The sequence below is a fragment of the Anabrus simplex genome, chromosome 1 (genome assembly GCF_040414725.1).
Source record: "Anabrus simplex isolate iqAnaSimp1 chromosome 1, ASM4041472v1, whole genome shotgun sequence".
In the NCBI taxonomy this organism is placed as follows: domain Eukaryota; kingdom Metazoa; phylum Arthropoda; class Insecta; order Orthoptera; family Tettigoniidae; genus Anabrus; species Anabrus simplex.
In genome coordinates, this window is record NC_090265.1 from 1,167,692,031 (window position 1) to 1,167,714,992 (window position 22,962).

Genomic DNA, 22,962 nt, shown 5'->3' on the forward strand with positions numbered 1-22,962 from the left:
TGCTACTTTTAATCAAATACAGTAGAGACAATACGCGACACTGAGGGAGATATCGAGGGACAGCTATTGGAGCTCTCTCTAGCGAGTAGACCTGAAAACTACTGATTCTGTCATAAGAGAATGTGTATTTTTGTGTGAAGTTTTTGGTGTTATTTATGCGTTTTCAGTGAGTTGACATAATTAAATAGTAGCGTGTGTCATTCCTTGATATCTCCTCTCAACATGAGAGGTATGGTATGTGCTGTGTTTGGCAGCAGTAACTATGAAGTAGAGAAGAATGCGTGGTCATTCTTCAGGTTCCCTCGTGACAAAAAAATGTAAGTAATATTGTGTTTACGTATATATTCTTCCAGTGACAGAGATTTTTATAATACTTCATAATCTTCTGACCTGATCGACCCATGTTTTAACTTGCTTAAAATGTAATACGCATATTTTATTGTATAGTGCAGCAGTTAACCTTCAATACCGATGTGTTGTTGTAGGTGTGATCTGTAGGTTTTGAAATGTCACAGAAGTGATTTGGATAAGGTGTACAAGAAAGAAGAGACGTTATGCTTATATAAGAATTATAAGATCTGTTCAGATCATTTCTAGGCCAGCGACTTTAAAAATCCTCGACTATACAGCCAAGGGTATGTTACATTTTTACTCTAATTGTACATAAATATTCCTCAAAGCATCACTATTTACAACATTTTCATACTTTTCTTTCTTTTATCCCTCTTCTCAGATTAAAGCCAGGATTTTATAGATTTTCTTTCTGTTGGTAGGCTTCATGTTAAGAGGAAAATTGTCCAGCTATTAAATGTTAATTCATTGCATCATATGTGTAAGGAATGTGCCGATATTTTTATTGACAAGTGTCTTAATGTGATGATACAATGTTTTTAAATGAGAAAAAAGACAAATCCAACCGTAAGAGTAGCAGGAATGCTAAAGCTAGAAAAGTAATGCATAAATGAAAGATCAAGCCATTTCACAGCAGTCCATTTCACACCTTGTTTATATGTCTAATTTCAGTCTTTGAATAATAACCTTTTAAATAATTCTTCATTCATTTATCCAGAATTGCTTTAGCAACTTCGAAGTTAATATCTCAATAACACTTTCTTTCTAGACATAATTTATTTATCCATTTCCGTATATACATTTCCTTTGATATTTGAATTTAGGGTGATTTTTTCAGGTCAAGTCACTAGGAGCACCACCGTCGAATTGTCTCCCATTTTAGCAAGGCTAAATCTGTAAGTGTCGCGTATTGTCTCTATTGTATTTGTTTTAATGTACAGCGATGTGAAAAATCGGACATACCCGGTGTAACTGACAACAGTGTAAGGGGAAATGAAACATATCTTAATGGTAGCAGAAGGTGAAAATGGCAAACTGTGGTTCAACTATAACATACTGTTTCCAATAAAGGAATACGTCCTATTGCCAAGCAGGACACAGTTGATGCTAACATAGAGAACTAATTGTTGTACCCACCACTGATAGCTTGTTGTTTAAAGGGACCTAACATCTAGGTCATCAGCCCCATCATTGACTGGACTATTAACATGTGCATTGGCATAGCCGCCGGGGGGGGGAAGGGGGCCGCCCCCCCAAAAATGTTTCCTGAAACTAGTGCGAGGATCAGCCATTGTTTTACGTATGATATGAACAACTTGAAAACTTATGCCAAAATGTTAAATTAACGTAGCAACAAAGAATCTATAAGCAAGGCTCAGTAGGGCCATACATAATTCTCCATATTTGTACTGCTTGAATGAAAAGAAAAACATAGGGTTGTGATGCATGGGTATATTTCCCTGTAGAGTTCTCAGTATTGGGAATATAACCGTGTGTTGACAAATGTCAAGAGATGAGGAAAAGGGCAATTAGCAAGGGATTACTTAGTAGGGGGGGGGGGGGGGGGTGGAAAGTGACCACCAAGATAACAGGGGCCATGGCCAGAAACAGTTGCAAGCTTTACAACATAATGTCAGCTTTTGCATATTGGTTCCAGGAAACAATATCCTACGGATGCTGGGGTTGTACCATGGTTGAGAGATATGCTGTGTTTAAATGGCAACATTGGGAAGACTCCGACAGGATTGTGAGCTGCATGTTAGTTCTTCATTTTGTGCCATATAACAGGGGCAGTGCATTGTATTGTTGCAGGGTTGTACAACTCCCAATAACTTTGCACTTCATTTGTCGTCTTTTCTTCTAATGTTTTAGTTTAATAAACATAACATGTATTCGAAAAACATGTTAAAATCAACCATCTTTTGTCGTTTGCTATACTAATGCTTCATAACAGACCAACAAACGCTGCTGGCTTCGAGTCAAACTCAGGGGGTTTGCTTTCTTGTGGCAACTCCCTAGCAGACAGCGTGGCGCAATGTACTTCAGCAGGGACGAGCCTCAGCTTGTATAGGATCAGGTAGCATGCTCATCAGTATCGGTCTCAGGGAGTTGCATGAGACTAGTAAGTCCCCTACCAAGAAACAGTTCCAAATATTCCTGTTAGATTGCACCACTCTGCAGAGATTACTTCATTCCTACTTTCTGTCCTCTTGCAAAGGTAATTAATTCCCATTTTTAAAATTTACAAATTTCACTTACATTGCACTGACACAGATAGGTCTTATGGCGATGATGGGATAGGAAAGACCTAGGAGTTGGAAGGAAGCGACCGTGGCTTTAATTAAGGCACAGCAGCAGCATTTGCCTGGTGTGAAAATGAGAAATGGCAGAAAACTATCTTTAGGGCTTCCAACAGTGGTGTTCAAACCTACTATGCCCCAAATGCAAGCTCACAGCTACGCATGGCCAACTCACTGGATAATTTCTTTTCCACACCATACCAGACCACCCACAATATTACCAACATCTTGCTTCAATGAAAAACAGGACAGCAAATTTTCAATTCAAATGAGTCAAAAGTAAGTATCTCGTAAGATCTCAACTAGAGTATGGTTCCAGTGTAAGGGACCCTCACCCAGATTACACGATTAAAGAAATGAAAAAAATCCAAAGAAAAGCAGCTCGATTTGTTCTGGGTGATTTCCGACAAAAGAGTAGCGTTACAAAAATGTTGCAAAGTTTAGGCTGGGAAGACTTGGGAGAAAGAAGACAAGCTGCTCGACTAAGTGGTATGTTCTCCGGCATGGAATGATATTAGTAGACGAATAAGTTTGAGTGGTGTCTTTAAAAGTACAAAAGATCACAATATGAAGATAAAGTTGGAATTCAAGAGGACAAATTGGGGCAAATATTCATTTATAGGAATGGGAGTTAATGACTGGAATAACATACAAAGAAAGATGTTCAATAAATTTCAATTTCTTTGAAATCATTAAAGAAAATGCTAGGAAAACAACAAATAGGGAATCTGTCACCTGGACAACTGCCCTAAACTCAGATCAGTATTGATTGATAACTCTGCCAGGTTGAGTGGCTCAGCCGGATTAAAAAGAGAGCTGCACGTTGTTTCTGTGAACTATCTCGATGCAGGAAATGCTACAAACTGCTCTCGTGCTGTTTTAGAAGCTCTGCGCAGTTATAGTGCAGCATATGATGCAGTTAAAATGTTTGTTAGTGACAGTGCCCTGTACATGACCCGATGTTATGAAACATTAAGTGTGGTCATAGGGGATCATTTAATGCATGTGCAGTGCTGGGCTCATAAGATCAGCTTGGTTGGGTCACAGTGACGACAGATTTAAATTATGTACCAATTTACTTACCTCGACATCCTTTGCATCACTCATAAGGACATACAGGAATGGACCTATCCACAGCCTTACCAGTGAGCCATTTTCCCTCCAAATACGCATGACGTTCAAGTATATATCTATAAAGAAAAGAAAATCCATCACCAGTGGTACATATACTGTATTTTGTTTAATTACTCTACTAGTACTGAACAGGTGAGGAAATATAATTACTATTGGAGGCATGGGACTTATAAAACAAACACCAGAATACAAAGTATTAAAATGATGATGAAATACTTGTATTAGCTTTATACTAGTTGATGTAGCTCTTTGATGTAGATATTACTTTTGGGGAAGATTTTAGTCTTTTTAAATCATTTTGGTGTTCAAGATGTTCAGTGAACACATTCAAACTGACACATTACAGGTTGAACTTAAGCGACCCATTCACAGTCTCTCCAGTTGTCCTATGTAAAACCAAATGATGTGATACAGGACTTGTGTTGGAGTGTAAATAGGATGCAGGGCTACACATAGGTCATGTTGGACGTTGTAAGATTTCCGGACCAACTTAAACAGGTCTCAATCCTCCTATGTCTGACCATGCAGGAATGTCCTTCAGTGTGTTCTACTAACTGTTGTGATATGCATTGAAGGGTATGTGTCAAAATTGTTGACCTAATGTTTTTTTAAATGAGGTATCCACTTTCTCATTGAGATTTCTTTTTCTTTTCTTTTTCATGTATGTAGTTTCACTGCCTTGCCAAATTTAGTAAAGATTATGAAGAAAGGTGTCTGTAGGACACAAATGATGATTCATAAGCAAATAGAAATGCTTAAAAATCAGCCCAAAGAGAGCTTCTGAAAGTAGGTAGGTATATCAGAAATATGACAGTGGCGCAAACCTAGCTAGTCATTAAGAATTGAATTCTAAGAGAAAAGTATATATTTTCACCTTTCAGTACTCTGTTAAGAAAGACTTCACATTATTAACAAATATTGAAAGGACACTTTTTATAACACCAGTACATGTTTTGGTTCCTGTTGAACCATCATCTGCTGACTAATAATTAAATTAACAAGAGACATTCTAAACCCTTAATACTAGAAGAATTAGGTAGATAAAAGAGATGGTGTGTTGTGAAAAATAAAAGTTCATTAAAATACGGCACGATGATTTTAAAAAGTCCACTAATCATGAGTCTTGATGCTAAATAAACATTATAGTAATACAAAATATTGTTATTACGAATTTTACCACGATGATTATAAAATCCACTTGTTGTGGGTCTTAATACTAAATACATACTGTGTTGTTACATAAGTAAACTTGAAGTCATCTTGATTTATTCTTATTCTCATGTTAAAAGGAATTGTTATTGTTCTGCGGAGAAATTGACTGATATGCAAGTTAATTGTGGGAACTCCTCTTGTTTCATCTCTGAGGGACTCTTATTTAACACAGGATGGAGCTTATATGGTAGTGTCAAATCCAGAAAAGATATTTGTTCAGATTGACTCGTTTTTATTGTCTGTAGGAGTGACAACATCCTTTGGTCCCTCTGAGTGGGATCCGTCCTGTATGCATTATTACGTCACGTTGACGCTTTAATTCCAACTTTATATTATGACCTTTTCTACTTTTAAAAGCTCCGCTGAAGCTTATTTGTCTACTCATGTCATTCCATGTCATCTTTCCACTGACAGCTTCGAACATACAACTTAATCGAGCAGCTCGTCTCATTACTCCTAAGTCTTCCCAACCCAAAGTTTATAAAGATTTTCTTAAGAGTATTATTTTGTTGGAAATCAACAAGAACAAATTGTGCTCCTCTTCTTCACATCTTTACTACAAGCCCTAAATAGCCTCATAACCATGTGAAGAGATCTGAAACCTTTCTTTGCAACCTCATTGATGTGATTACCCCAATGAAGATCAATCATAATATTAATGTCCTGCTCCACGCCTAAATGGTTAGCATGCTGGCCTTTGGTCCAGAGGATCCCGGGTTCGATTCCTGGCCGAGTGGGAGGTTTTAACCTTAAATGGTTGATTCCGTTGGCTTGGGGACTGGGTGTTTGTGCTGTCTCCAACATCCCTGAAACTCACACACCACACATAACACTATCCTCCACCACAATAACACGCAGTTACCTACACATGACAGATGCCGCCCATCCTCATCGGAGGGTCTGCCTTACAAGGGCTGCACCGGGCTAGAAATAGCCATAGGAAATTTTAAAATTATAATAATATTAATACCTAGGTACTGGTACTTACAATGATCCCCATGCGGTACTCTTACCCCATCAACCCAGTAATTAGAACTGAGTAGACATTTCCTCTTGGTCAAACTTACAACCTGACTTTTCATCCTGTTTACCATCCTACTATTGTTTGCTGTCCATTTTGCAGCATTTTCTAGGTCTTTTTGTAGTCAATCACAATCCTTTTAACTTACTTACATCATCCACAAATAGCCTTATCTGTGATTGCAGTTCCTTACTTATTTCATTTATACATATAAGAAAATATAAAGGTTCAATAATACTAACCTGTGGAACTACCTCTATCAGGATCATATAAGACTTCCACCTACTCTAATACTCTGAGTTCTATTGTCCAGAAATGTAGCCACCCATTAAACCACTTTTGTCGAGTTGAATAGCCCTCATTTTCGTGAGTAATTTCTTATGATCTACCCTCTCAAAAGCCTTGGATAGGTCACTAGAGATACAGCCCATCTGAACTCCTGAACTTAAAATATCTGATGTATATTGCTGTAATCCTACAGGTTGAGCTTCACTGGAATGATCATTCCTAAACCCAAACTGCCTTCTATCAAACTGGTTATTAATTTTGCAAACATGACTAATATAATCAGCAGAATGCTTTCCCAGAGCTTACAAATAACACATGTCAAGCTGACTGGCCTGTAATTGTCTGCTTTATGTTTATCACCCTTTGCTTGTACAGTGGGGCTACTATTGCAACTCTCCATTCATTTTGCTCCTTCATGCAAACAGTAGTCAAATATTTCAGATAGGGCACCAATTTTGAATCTATTGCCTTCAATATATCCCCAGAAATCTTATCAATTCCAGCTGCCTTTCTAGCTTTCAACTTTTGTATCTTTTGGTAAATGTATTTATTATCATAGGTAAATTTCACTAATTTGCAAGTATTAGTCATCTACTCTATGTGGACATTATCTTTATATCCAGCTACCTACCTTTACATACCATGAAACAGAGTAACATTGGCCACTTTCTCGTATATTTTTAAAATTAAAATGTGAAATATTCCCTCTAATTTTCTGAAAAATATAATAGGCCTGTAAGTTCTGCCATGTTTGTTCTTCAATTTTAAATATTAACATAATTTTAATTGTTATTAAGTAATGATCTATGATTATCGAAAGAGTGGCCGGAGTTACCCCATGTTTTGGGGTAACTCCGGCTGCCTTAAAAATAACTCAAGAAACAAAGTTTTCTTCGATGTAGTGTTATTTCAGCCACCATTAATGTTTTTTAAAAACCTGCAGAATGCCCAGTTTCAACAATCACGAACAAACTAAAACGATTTGTGGTGAAACAGATGTATAGTTATCAAATTCACATTTTCCTCAAAGAAGAAACTATTTTATTTAGCCTAAGCATACAAGCATTGTATGATAATACAAATTACATGTTGCACTACATCAATATTTGTAATGGTACGAAAGATAGTAAACAAAAGGTACGAAAATAATAAAACCCAATTGTATGGAGAGAAAAGGAGGTCGGTAAAAAAGCAAACTTCTATACTATTCTCATAATACACTGTCTTCTAAATTATAGATCTCAAGGTACTTTATACACTTCCTGTAGCTGCAAAAGTTTATTGTTTGAAGAGGGAAAGGAGAAGGTGGTAGTGTTTCACGTTGGTACTAACAACGTAAGGCAAGCAGGTATAAGTACCAACATAGTTGCGGATGTGTGGGATCTGGTGAATGCAACGTGGATGAAGTTTAAGGAAGCGGAGATTGTTATCAGTGAAATTCTGTGTAGGAGGGATACTCACTGGAAGGTGATTGGGGATTTAAATGAGACTATGGAGTGGGTATGTGGGAAACTGGGAGTGAGATTTCTAGATCCTAATGGGTGGGTAGGAGACAGGGATCTGCGCTCAGATGGCCTTCACTTAATCCGCAGTGGTACATATAAGTTACAAAACTTGTTTAGAAGTGTTATAGGCAGGTACATTCAGGGAAACGGGGTAGCCTAGGGAGCAGTGTTAAGCAAACTGGGAACTGGAAATCAAGTAGGGATGGCATACAAATGTTAGTGCTCAACTGTAGAAGCAGTGAAAACAAAGGAATCGAATTAAGTAATTTAATAGATATATACTTACCAGATATTGTAATAGGTGTTGAATCATGGCTGAGAAATGATATAATGGATGCAGAAATATTCTCACGGAACTGGAGTGTGTATCGTAGGATAGGAATGCTAGGAGGGGGAGTATTCATTCTGGTGAAAGAAGAATTTGTAAGCTATGAAAAAGTTAAGGATGAAGAACATGAAATTCTGGGTGTAAGGCTTATCTCTAAAGATAATAGGCAACTTGATGTCTTTGGAGTGCACAGACTGGAAAAGGGTAGCGCTGACGCTGATTCAGAATTATTTGATAAGATAATCAGCTATGTGGGAAATGATAAGGAAAGGAACATGATTGTAGCGGGTGATCTGAATTTACCAAATGTCAATTGGGAAGGTAATGCAAATGACAGGAAGCATGAACAACAAATGGCAAATAAGTTAATATGGGAAGGGCACCTGATTCAGAAAGTGATGGAACTAACTAGAGGGAAGAATATTTTGGATGTGGTGCTGATAAAACCAGATGAGCTCTATAGAGAAACTGAAGTAATAGATGGTTAGTGACATCAATACCAGGAGAGCGTTCAAAATAGGCATCCCAATGAAAGAACATGACAAAGTATACAAGGGGGCATTCTGGCCAAAGGACGTCATATGCTGGCCCTTTCGAGATCACTTGTAGGTACAGGAAAAGATCATAAAATGGAACCGGATCAAGTGAAATTTCTCAACTGGAACGTAGAAGGACTAGAAGGCGTATTAAGACAGATACCGAGAGACATTTTCAGTGAGTTCGACATCTGTATACTGATAGAGACATTTATTACCGTGCAATCAAAGTGTGAACATCAAAGTGTATAACATCCATGCATTTGCGAGGAAAGGCGAGAGGAAGGCCGTCAGGTCGAATAACATACCTAATCAACTCGACATTTCCCCCCCTTTGAAACAATTCTCAAGGAGGAGAATCAATTGGTGATAAAAACAAAAATAGGAACATTAGTAGGCGTATACCACAGACCAGAGTACAGCGCAATAGACATAGTAGATGGTATGCAGAGAACATTAGACACTATACCGGCGAATGAAAGAGTGATTATCGCGGGCGACCTGAACTGTCCAATAAATAAAGCAAATAACAAAGCGGAAATAGTGCTGGACTATCTGCTAGGGGAAGGGCTCACATTAGTGAATGACAGAAAGGCACTCACATACATATGCCATAACGGAGGAAGTGCCATAGATCTCACACTCACTAGAGGCTTCGATGCATTGGAACATAACGTCCTAATAAGAAATGAGGCAGCGTTAATCAGGAAACATATACCAATAGGAACAACACCCAAGACAAACAATCGCATGAGTAAACAGATACAAATACAAAGGATACAGAGAAGGTTGGACCCACATACGCTACAGGAGAACACTGTTAAGATACCAAGCATACTACAAGATATCAGTGAGGGAAATCTGGACGAGGCCATAGCAGGAATAACGAAATTCATCGAAGAAGGAAGTGCAGCAAAGGAGGACACCAGGAAAGCGCAAAAATGGTTCGACAAGGATTGTTACCTTGAAAGGCGAATTACACTAGAAAAATTGTACATAGCTAGGAGAAGGAAAGACAAGAGACCTGGGATGCTACCAGACAGCGAGGAAGAAATTCAAGGTGCTACTGAAGCTGAAAAAGCGGCAATTTAGGGCAAAGGAAGACGAAAAGCTTGTGAAGGACGCTGAGAAGAACCCTTATAAGGCACTTAGACCACGACAGTCGCGATTTCCTGCAGGCATACCCATGGAGACCTGGGAGAATCATATGAGAGGTGTGTTAGCCCTTAAGGAAACCAGACCAAAGTTAGAGGAAAGTGATAGAAAGAACTACTATCTTCACAAGTGAGGAAGTGAGAAAGGTCATCTCAACAAGCAAGGTAAAAAAAAGGCACCGGGAATGGGCGGACTTTGCGCAGAACATCTAAAAGCTGCACTACCATACCTAGAACCAGTGTGAACAATGCTAATGAACAAGTGCGTGGAATCCAGTAACATATCTAATGCATGGCGGAAGGCAGTCATTAAGATGCTGTATAAAGAACAAGGGGACACGAGCAAACCAGAATCTTCAATCAATCAATCAATCAATCAATCAATACTGATCTGCATTTAGGGCAGTTGCCCAGGTGGCAGATTCCTTATCTGTTGCTTTCCTAGCCTTTTCCGAAATGATTTCAAAGAAATTGGAAATTTATTGAACATCCCCCTTGGTAAGTTATTCCAATCCCTAACTCCCCTTCCTATAAATGAATATTTGCCCTAGTTTGTCCTCTTGAATTCCAATTTTATCTTCATATCGTGATCTTTCCTTTTATAAACGCCATTCAAACCTATTCATCTACTAATGTCATTCCACGCCATCTCTCCGCTGACAGCTCGGAACATACCACTTAGTCGAGCAGCTCTTCTTCTTTCTCTCAATTCTTCCCAACCCAAACATTGCAACATTTTTGTAACACTACTCTTTTGTCGGAAATCACCCAGAATAAATCGAGCTGCTTTTCTTTGGATTTTTTCCAGTTCTTGAATCAGGTAATGCTGGTGAGGGTCCCATACACTGGAACCATACTCTAGTTGGGGTCTTACCAGAGACTTATATGCACTCTCCTTTACATCCTTACTACAACCCCTAAACACCCTCATAACCATGTGTAGAGATCGGTACCCTTTATTTACAATCCCATTTATGTGATTACCCCAGTGAAGATCTTTCCTTATATTAACACCTAGATACTTACAATGATCCCCAAAAGGAACTTTCACCCCATCAACGCAGTAATTAAAACTGAGAGGACTTTTCGTATTTGTGAAACTCACAACCTGACTTTTAGCCCCGTTTATCAACATACCATTGCCTGCTGTCCATCTCACAACATTTGAGGTCACGTTGCAGTTGCTCACAATCGTGTAACCTATTTATCACTGTATAGGGAATAACATCATCCGCAAAAAGCCTTACCTCCGATTCCACTCCTTTACTCATATCATATATATATATAAGAAAACATAAAGGTCCGATAACACTGCCCTGAGGAACTCCCCTCTCAACTATTACAGGGTCAGACAAAGCTTCACCTACTCTCTCTGAGATCTATTTTCTAGAAATATAGCAACCCATTCAGTCACTCTTTTATCTAGTCCAATTGCACTCATTTTTGCCAGTAGTCTCCCATGATCCACCCTATCAAATGCTTTAGACATGTCAATCGCGATACAGTCCATTTGACCTCCAGAATCCAAGATATCTGCTATATCTTGCTGGAATCCTACAAGTTGAGCTTCAGTGGAATAACCTTTCCTAAAACCGAATTGCCTTTTATCGAACCATTTATTAATTTCACAAACATGTCTAATATAATCAGAAAGAATGCCTTCCCAAAGCTTACATACAATGCATGTCAAACTTACTGGCCTGTAATTTTCAGCTTTATGTATATCACCCTTTCCTTTATACACAGGGGCTACTATAGCAACTCTCCATTCATCTGGTATAGCTCCTTCGACCAAACAATAATCAAATAAGTACTTCAGATATGGTACTACATTCCAACCCATTGTCTTTAGTATATCCCCAGAAATCTGATCAATTCCAGCCGCTTTTCTAGTTTTCAACTTTTGTATCTTATTGTAAATGTCATTGTTATCATATGTAAATTTTATTACTTCTTTGGCCTTAGTCTCTTCCTCTATCTCGACATTATCCTTGTAACCAACAATCTTTACATACTGCTGACTGAATACTTCTGCCTTTTGAAGATCCTCACATACACACTCCCCTTGTTCATTAATTATTCCTGGAATGTCCTTCTTGGAACCTGTTTCTGCCTTAAAATACCTATACATACCCTTCCATTTTTCACTAAAATTTGTATGACTGCCAATTATGCTTGCCATCATGTTATCCTTAGCTGCCTTCTTTGCTAGATTCAATTTTCTAGTAAGTTCCTTCAATTTCTCCTTACTTCCACAGCCATTTCTGATTCTATTTCTTTCCAGTCTGCACCTCCTTCTTAGTCTCTTTATTTCTCTATTATAATAAGGTGGGTCTTTACCATTCCTTACCACCCTTAAAGGTACAAACCTGTTTTTGCATTCCTCAACAATTTCTTTAAACCCATCCCAGAGTCTGTTTACATTTTTATTTACCGTTTTCCACCGATCATAGTTACTTTTTAGAAACTGCCTCATACCTGCTTTATCAGCCATATGGTACTGCCTAACAGTCCTACTTTTAAGACCTTCCTTTCTATCGCATTTATTTTTAACTACCACAAAAACAGCTTCATGATCACTAATACCATTTATTACTTCAGTTTCCCTGTAGAGCTCATCTGGTTTTATCAGCACCACATCCAGGATATTTTTCCCTCTGGTTGGTTTCATCACTTTCTGAATCAGCTGTCCTTCCCATATTAACTTATTTGCCATTTGTTGGTCATGCTTCCTGTCGTTCGCATTTCCTTCCCAATTTACATCTGGCAAATTCAGATCTCCCACTACAATCACATTTCTTTCCATGTCGTTTCCCACATAGCTGACTATCCTATCAAATAATTCCGAATCCGCATCAGTGCTACCCTTTCCCGATCTGTACACTCCAAATATATCAAGTTGCCTATTATCTTTAGAAATGAGCCTTACACCTAGAATTTCATGTGTCTCATCTTTAACTTTTTCGTAGCTTACAAATTCTTCTTTCACCAGAATGAAAACTCCCCCTCCCACCTTTCCTATCCTATCTCTACGATACACACTCCAGTGCCGTGAGAAAATTTCTGCATCCATTATATCATTTCTCAACCATGATTCAACTCCTATTACAATATCTGGTAAATATATATCTATTAAATTACTTAATTCTATTCCTTTCTTTACAATACTTCTACAGTTCAGCACTAACAATTTTATGTCATCCCTACTTGATTTCCAGTTCCCTGTTCCCTATCACCGCTCCCTAGGCCATCCCGTTTCCCTGAATGTACCTCCCTATTACCCTTCCAAACAAATTTCCTAACTCATACGTACCACTGCGGTTTAAATGAAGGCCATCCGAGCGCAGATCCCTATCTCCTACCCACCCATTAGGATCTAGAAATTTCACTCCCAGTTTCCCACATACCCACTCCATAGTCTCATTTAAATCCCCAATCACCCTCCAGTCAGTATCCCTCCTACACAGTATTCCACTAATAACAATCTCCGCTTTCTTAAACTTCACCCGTGCTGCATTTACCAGATCCCACACATCTCCAACTATGTTGGTACATATATCAGCTTGCCTTACGTTGTTGGTACCAACGTGAAACACTACCACCTTCTCCTTCCCCTCCTCCCTCTCTTCTACTTTCCTCAACATCTGCCTCAACCTAATTCCTGGATAACATTCTACCCTGGTTCCCTTTCCTCCACACACTTTCCCCACGTGTCTAACGATGGAATCCCCCATGACCAGAGCCTCAACCCTACCCACCTCATTTGATCCCCTCCCCTCCTGGTCAGCCCTATCTTTCCTGATAGCTGCAGAAGCTACTTCCTCCTCCCTTTTCTCCTTCCCATGACCCTGTTCCACCTGTCTTTTCCTATCCTCTACTCTACATTTCCCTTTCCTACCTTTTCCCTTCCTCCTACTTCCATGCATCTCAGCAACAGTTCCCTGTCCCTCATCTTCCCTCTGTTGTTCTACCTGGAGTGACTCGTACCGATTTCACACAGACACCTGTCCTGAATTCTGATCCTGAATAGAGCCCTTGGCCTGCAATCTCCTTCCCCTTAGAACATTAGACCACCTGTCTTCTACAACTCCTCCCTTTCCTTCCCCTCCCTCTTGTACACCTACTGTAACCTGTACATTGTTTGAGGGAGTCCTATCTTCCTTCCTGTCTTCTGTGAGAATCCTAATTTTCTCCCTCAAACTTTCCAACTCCTCCCTCATACCCCTCAATGCCTCAACACACCCACAATAAGTACACTCGCGCTCCTTAGTCATTCTTTACGGGGGAAAAATTATAAATTAAAAAATTAAGTAACTTATTTGCAAAAAAATAAATGAACGGAGGGATATATTGTCTGGGATAGTACACAACAATAAGGTAATTAATATACGACTACACTACAATACTACTTAGTCGTGCTCTATTTTTTTTAATCCTACAACCCCTAACAGGATAAAAACTGCTGTTAATTACTGAATATCGAAAGTAATACACAAGAACTACACAATTCCAAACTGCAATTAAGCCTATCCTAATTTCAACAATATTTTAGTACGGTAAGAGTTTCTACGGATACCTCTACTACACCAGTACTACACAAATATTTTACAATAATAAAATAAGCACACTAAATTCTAATAGGATATTACTCGTATACTACTGTACAGTACACTACAGTAATTTTTAAACTACTTTCAGACGTATCCTAATTACGATACCGGTACCGTACCGTATGTCACTACTAAGCACAACAGAAATGAAATTTGCAAGAACTACTGTACTCAAAGATTACCAACGAAGCTAAATGCTTAGACAAATTATTGTTAGTATTAGGGTCTAATAGATACACACGAAAGATAACACACGAATATAGCAGGCAAGATACGGCACTATCTAAATGTACCGTACTGTAGGTATCTATACTACAATGTATCTACACTACACTATACTGCGTTTGGTTAAATGCTTAAGTATCAAAAGGATTGCCGTACACGAAGAAAAACACGAATATAACTAGCAAGATACTATCTAATATATTATACCTTATCTTCACTACAATTCTACTGAAATGTGGTTATGGGATTATTACAGCTGGTGGATTACTATTATTTTCCCTACTCCACGGGACGGAGATAAAAAAAAGTGTCCTTAATTAGGCCTACTGAAAAATACGAGGTTGTCTACAATAATTTCTCAAATATTTCTGTCAAAACTACTACTACTATTACTCCAGGGACTTGAACTGCAATTACTGGGATATATGAACTTTATTATTATTAGCTAACCGCTCATAAATACTGAAAGATCGAGGGAGCGAAATATAAATTACGGATACTAACTACCTACTCAGAAGTACAAATGAATGGAATACAAGGTCAGCTGATTTTTATTTATATTTACTTGACTACACTACACCCTTTGTTCACGACTGTAGCCAACAATGCAATATTTGAATATGAGGAACGACAATAATCAATAACAATACGACTGTTAACTATTACCGTGTAATCTCTTTAACTTCTTTTTAAATGGAAGTTTACAGGCGTATCGTGTTTTTTAATGTAGTAAATTATTACCTTCGCGATAGTTTGAACGTATATCTATACGAAATACCGGAGAAGTTGCTGCAGAAGTTACGGTACTATTCCTTATGATAATCTGCCTTTGTAAGTACAACCAACGAACCTACAGATACCGGTATTTACAAATATTTTTAAAGTTAATTTTGTTACCTAAAGTATTACCTAAACCTAAATTCGAAACAAGGTGCACCTAGCTAGCCTACTTAACCTAGAAAACGTAATTTACTGAAGACCAACTGAATTACTTGTTACAAAATTTAAACAATTATTACTACTCCCAATTTCTACCAACAAGCACTAAACACCACTATATAAACAGCACTAAATGAATCAGATATACACAAAATTAAGCTATTTCAATAGGTTTTCACTACTTTATCACTACAATAATGCAAGAGCTCTCTCAACATCTTACAGAGGTATAGCCCTGGAATCGATGGCATTTAAAATACTCAGCAAACTATTAGCACAGAAAATAAGTAACCTGATGGAACCACTGTTACCTGATGAACAATTTGGATTCCGGAAAGCGAGATCCACCCTGATAGCGGCGAGCTGTCTGCTAAAGGACATACAAGAAAGAACACAAGCCCGCGGGAAGAAGTACGTAAATCTTCATTGATTACGCCAAAGCATTTGACACTGTCAATAGAAGGAAATTAATCGAGAAACTGGAAAGCCTCGTCGGACGCTCGAATATGACGAATTTAATAGCTAACATACTAGCGGCAAAACAAGTGCTAATCAGTGACGGGGTATCCCAATCAGATTGGATAGATCAAACCATCGAAGTGCTTCAAGGGGACCCATTGAGCCCTTTATTGTTCAATGCACTGACCCAGGATCTCCCTACAATCAAAGAGGGAGCACAAAATGTAAGCATGAACATATATGCGGATGATATGGCACTAGCCGCTGATAACATAAAAGATTTGCAAAACGGAATGGAGCTTATCACACAATGGGCGGATGACAACGAGCTAAGGATGAATCTAAAGAAGACAGAACTAATGGTATTCAGGAGAGGAGGACGAAAGGGGACTACATTGTATGTGGGGGACATACATTAACACCGAAAAACGAGTTCACATATCTAGGGATCACACTACAAGTCTCCGGGACGACCTTCTCAGCACACACAAAAAAGAGACTAGCTGCTGCACTTAGAAGCATAAGTGAAATCAAATATCTGCAAAGAATATCACTGGAGACGGCCATGAAACTTTTCCAAGTCAAAGTGCTACGAACGCTCACATACGGTTTAGAAGTAATATGGGAGTACCTATCACGTAAACAGCTACGAGAACTGGAAAGCATGGAACCGAGATACCTTAAGAGGGTCCTAGGGGTATCTAAATTCACCCGATCCCGGTACGTATATGTGGTAGCCCGGGAAACCTTCTTGATAGAGGAGTTAAGACTACAAATTCCTCTACAGCAAACTCCGGCATACGTTGAACTGTTAAGAGAACTACGAGAGAAAATGGGCTCGATCGAGGAAAGCTTTTACAGTACAGACGCACTGATAAATAAGGATTGGATGAAAGAGGAATATGAGTTGAGACATTTGGTGACACGCTTTGCAATACACGGCTTTCACCAACGTATCTGTGCCAAGAAATCCTACCACCGGGCCAGCCAGGAGTGTGTATATGTATTGTGCAATGAACAGTGTGATACATATCACGTAATGAAGTGCAAGAAGAGAAGAGTCTCTCTGAATCAATTTTGCTCCGAACAAAGTTCTCCTTGAGTGAATTGTAATTTACTTAATGTAATATGCAAATTTTGCACATTGTGCGCAATAAAATTTATTATAGGAGTTTGGCGCTGCAATGTCCTCCGCTCGCAAAGCAATCCTTATACTCAGTTTAGGCTACACATTACATATCGAGCTGGTTGTGCTGCAGTTTCATCGTCCATCACCGGACAGTGGAAGGATGGGGTGTTAAGAAACTTTCACTCTATACCTGGGTTGCAGTAATGCTAATAAGCCGGCACCGAAGAACGAAAGTCACATCAGTAACGGGTTGTTGTTCTTACAGTGAAATAACAAATATATAATAAGCCGAATGTATAAAAATTAATCGGAATATATTTCACTTTTCGACTCCTTGGCTGAAAGTTCAGCATACTGACCTCCGTTTCAGAACGACCCGGTTCGATTTCTGGCCGTGTCGGGGATTTTAACTAAGTCTCTTTAATTCCTCCAGGTAGGGGGCTGGGTGTTTGTGCCCGTTTTAATACACATCTTCATTTACATAAATAATACGTTACACTGGAAACCACCACAGAAACACGCAATAGTGAATACATCTCTCCCCACAAGGCTGGCATAAGGATGGTAATCCAGTCGTAAGCAAGAGCTAAATCCATACAAATGCCAATTCCATGGAACTTGGAAAAGGGCAAGAAGAAGAAGAAGATTACACTACCTAATTTATAACTTATTTATACCTGGACTGAATTCTAATCTCTATTACAGTGCGCAGTTGGTTTTATAACGTATACTTTCATCACATCTGTTAATTGATATCTTAGTCGGCTCCATGGCTAAATGGTTAGCGTGTTGGCTAACCAACACGGGGTCCCGGGTTCGATTCCCGGCAGGGTCGGGAATTTTAACCATAAATGGTACATTTCGCTGGCACAGAGGCTGGGTGTATGTGTCGTCTTCATCATCATTTCATTCTCATCACGACGTGCAGGTCGCCTATGGGAGTCAAATCAAAAGACCTGCACCTGCCAGCTGAGCATGTCCTCGGACACTCCCGGCACTAAAAGCCATAGGCAATTTCATTTAGGGGAGTGTGGGTAACAGTAAGACATTTTTATTTTGGATCATCACAAAAGGAAAACAAATTAAGTTATTTACTTCAAATATGGCACATGCAGTTCTTTAAAGATTACTCATTTTTTACCTTACAGAACAAATATCCTAATCTGTATCAACAAATTACAATAATAATATATTTGAAGACACTCACATTGTCTCACTCTTCCCCACCGATGGGGTACAGTGTGACACAACCGGGAGAACAGTGAGACACTCATCAACGACCATCAACGAATGTCAATTAGTGAAAAATCAACCTGAAATGCAAAACAAGACTCCTGTCTCTTTGTTATTCCTGTCATTTTTGGCACTGGTAGTATCATTTTAATGTCAGTTTCAGAAGCGGAAGCCACATCAAGAACATCGGAATAGTAAATTTCCCTGTCCTATTTTTCCTTAAAAAGCTAATCTCTAAATCTCCACTTTCATTTTTTCCACTTAAAATCTTGCCAATGTAGTAAACAAGCTTATTATTCTTTTGTCTGAATTCTATCAGAACATAATCGTCTACTGAAGGCGCCCTTTCAAGTGCTCAAAATGCCGAGGGATCGATTTGTGGACCTGCATCCTCGTCAGATTCATCATCTGAAGAATCATCTAATCGAGAAATTTGTTTTTCTTTGCTATCTTCATCAAGAACTAACACTTTCCTGGCTTCATTTCTTCTAGGTTCAGTTTTCTTTGCCATCATTTTGTTACACCGTTCTTCAATTGCATTTTTTTCTGGTGTGTCAGTTGCGATCATACTACTTCCGTTTTGCCTTTTCTGACTAGGTTTCCTTTTCTCAGCCTTTGGATATCCTCTTATTTGTTCTGGGCTTACAAATGCAGTCCTTTCAAAAGAAGGTGGAGGAGATGCACTTTTAGTTTCTTGCTGTGAACTGTCATCAAAAGATTGTATCCTTCCATCTACCACATTTTCATGTTCAGGCCTTGAAGATGGACCAGGAAGACTTATTGGTGAAAATGGATTAGGCATCAAGTTGCTGCAGTTTTCTGGTGTAGTTTGAGGCCGGTCAGTAACAGAACAAGGCAGAAAGTCAAGCTCACTGAAAACGTCTCGATCGTACGGAAAGATACCGCACTTCTTGAAATCTGATATGATGTTAATGCCTTCTGGTGAGCATATCCAACACACGCCGCGACATCATAGATTGAGAAAGTTTTACCTGGATGCTGCACCATCCATGAATCTACTGCGCTATCATAAGCCACAGCGAAAGGCTTAAACACATAAAATGTACCCTCGGAAATACCATAGCAGGAGACAGACTATTTCCAGATGCACCCACAATGCAGCATGTCGTTACAAGTGTACCTTTCTCACCGCTTGTGACCTTACTGACTTGTTTGAATTCCCCTTTCTGCTATCACCTTTGGTGGTTTCTGGACAGTGACTGCGCTGGTTTCGTCCAGGTTGAAAATCCTTGTTCCATCAGAAAATTTGTTTGTCCTGGATAAGACAATGTTTATTGAAAGAGGTTACCCTTGACAGACTGCATCCTTCTGGTGTACGGAGGGATAATTCAGGATGGCGTTTAAGCAATCCTCTCATCCATTCAATTCCTGCAATCCTATTGGTTTCCCATGTTTCTGGCATTTTGATTTTGTTTTCAACAGCCATTTCATAAGCTAACTTTCGACATTCGATTATTGGCAAACCATAAAACATTTTAGAGCAAGTTATTAAATAAAATGAAAGACTAGCCTCTTCATTATCAGTGAAAATTTGATTGATTCTGTAATTTGGAGCCATACGAATAATTTCCCCAGGGTTATCTTTCCTTTTCTTGACATATCTAGCCAGTGTCTGGAATGATAAATTGTATTCTTTTGCAACAGATCTCAAACTCCTCCCTGCTGTAACTTGCTCAACAGCTGTGCTCATCATCTCACTTGAAAATGTTCCTATCTGAGTCTTTCTCTTTGGATTTCGCAGCATGTTGTTGAGATTTGCAACAATAGAAGCCGTTCAGAATACCTATTCTTGCCTACAGATTATTTAAGAAGTGACATTCAATAATAGTTGCATTACAACTTAACTCCTCGGTTTATGGGAAACAGTGAGACACTATCTCATTGTTACCCGCTAAGACTTGTCTCACTGTTCCCCATCAGCCATCGTCATATGTATTCCTAATTCCACCATAACCTACCTGCATGAACAGATTTAATGTTTCATTAAACCAAAGCTATAGATGGCTCTTTCTATTTCGAAAATTATTTCCAATATATTCTCGTCAGGAATAGAGATATGTACTACAGAAGACACCACGGAAAATATACTTTGCTCACCCTAAGAACACAATGGATCACAAAAGCAAACTTGCAAGAAAGGCAGCCATTTGCAAACAGGATTATGGGCATGGGGTGTGTTTCAAAACGCTACCACAAAAACATCACTTCATAATTATTCTCTGGAAGCAGTTAATTTGAAATGTCTCACTGTTCCCCACCTTCCCCTATACCTTAAATATATTACGCGATTATGCTGTATGAAGGATATTTTTAAAAGCTCTTATTTTCGAATTTGTTTATTGTTAATTTAATCCAGTGCTTCTGATGTTTAGAGGGTCACCGCACGCCACAGCGATTTTTAATAGGTAGCCTATTCTTAGAAAAGGCTACTGATATGTTATTAATGAAGAAAAGAATTTCGAATGACATCTCAGATTCTTCACACTACGTAAGCACACTGATTGACGGTGAACCTCCTTATTTCACTTTCTCAACAGTACAGGACGATCCATTTCTAAGAATAAACCTTTAATAGAGGCCAGTCCAATTTTAGAAACACCACAAGAAGTATCATAAAAAATCAACTGATTTAGCAACATAACCAGAACATTATTCAATAAAACTGATTTAATGTCCGAACATTAACCTTACACCGCGTGAAACTGACAGCTGTTATCTGCAAATACAATGCACTCAGAAAGTCTGATGAACTTTATTTTTATTTTAGAATGACGGTGGGATACCGAAGACCAAGGGATGGGAAGGAAGTGGCCGAGGCCTTAAATAAAGTACAGCCCCAGCATTTGCCTGGTATGAGAATGGGAAACCATGGAAAACCATCTTCAGGACTGCCGACAGTGGGTTTCGAGCCCACTATCTCCCGGATGCAAGCTCGCAGCTGCGCGCCCCTAACCGCACGGCCAACTCGCCCGTTATCGATGAGCTTCAAGAACCCAGAAACGTAAATATTATTTATTACAGAATCGGAACATCTTGTAGAGTATTTAGCAAAGTCAGTTATTAATTGAGATACCGGACTGCATCAGGACTGTTAGAGTATACTGTGTATCGCGCCCAATTACATTGCTTTGGGAAATACAGTAATAAAAATATGAACATTTTGTGCTATTTCGCGGCTCCCGGGGCGTCACGCCGCACACTTTATGAGTCACTGAAGGTTATCAGCCTGATCCCACACACAGCAAGTTCACGAGCCTGTTGGCAACGATATTTTCAATCTCTTACATAAGAAGCAATAGCTACTCCGCTTTCTTTCACTCATTGTACCTTGTCTTGAGGACTACGGAAACCATTACTTTCAATTATATAGGGAACACATGTCGGTAACCCGCCTGTTGCCATTTCTTGATGGGTGTAGTGCTTTTGTAACTGTCTCTTGACACAGGCCAGAGCAAAATGTACCTTCCGCCGAAGTCCCAGTCTCATCCATGGCTGTGACAGTATGGAAGGTGCTGGGGTATGGGTGATAGGCTACTGATTAATGACGTTTGGAGCACGACCAGTGCGTCTTATTGTTATGAAAGGTAATATTCATACTGCTGGTCGTGCTGCAATAGCACTTTCTAGCCCAGTGAGCAATGCAGTTGTGAACTACCTCACTCCTCATCTTGCCTAGTACGCCTCATTTTGGTGCTGCCATTGGTTTTTTCTGCTTTCCTGTAACTTCATAACCTATGGCAGTGCTGTTTGAGGATCTAGCTAGCTGATGAATACTGGTAAATCCGCCTTGACGTGCTTTTAATATAGTTGACGAGTAACAAGCTAGAGATAATTTACTCACTAGTGTTGAGATATTGAAGGGTAAACTTAAATGGACACCATTGATGATGATGATGATGATGCTTGTTGTTTAAAGGGGCCCAACATGTAGGTCATCGGCCCCTAATGGCACGAAATGAGACGAAATGTAAGGACAATTAAAAATCCATAATCCTCCTCTAACCAGAATTCAAAACGTGAGGACGAAGAATGAATGGATGGATACAGTGGTTTAGTTGGACCGGAACAGGCCGGAACGCCGTTCCGGAAAATAATTTCCCGCTTTAGAATGACGTAACATTTTTACGTTCAGTAAGAAAATCGTATAATCTATACATATCGCTGAAACGTCATGGGTGTACTCTAGCTGACTAATATCGAACCTTACAGTTTTATGCTCATAAGATACGGTCGCTTTTACATTCCTGGGCGGCTTTCTGGTCCTCTAAGTTTGGCTACACTGCTGTTGGATTCGGAGAGCGGGAAGTGAGCACAATAACTTTCTTCCACTCGTTATGTTTGTGTGAATCCAAGTTTTATTTTATGTTTTGCTCAATGTGTTGCTCTGAAGCAGATATTATGGAATCTCTCTGCACTCAATGAACATCAGTAGCCCCGTAGTACCTTCCAAGTTTTCCAGTAGCTGTGAAAGTGAGTTGTGAGTGTGACCATGAGTTTACTGAAGTGGCTGGATTAAA

The 22,962-nt window shown here is 39.1% G+C and overlaps 1 protein-coding gene across 3 annotated transcripts in view; it reads right to left on the bottom strand.

The window, feature by feature from the left end:
• The window catches only part of LOC136858145 (cytochrome P450 4C1), a 305,232-nt gene that overhangs the window by 95,220 nt on the left and 187,050 nt on the right, over nucleotides 1-22,962 (bottom strand). For all 3 annotated transcript variants that reach the window (XM_067137470.2, XM_067137471.2, XM_068225431.1), the window contains one exon: nucleotides 3,735-3,841. In XM_067137470.2, the coding sequence (XP_066993571.2) occupies nucleotides 3,735-3,841 (107 nt within the window). The remainder of the gene's footprint in view (nucleotides 1-3,734; nucleotides 3,842-22,962) is intronic.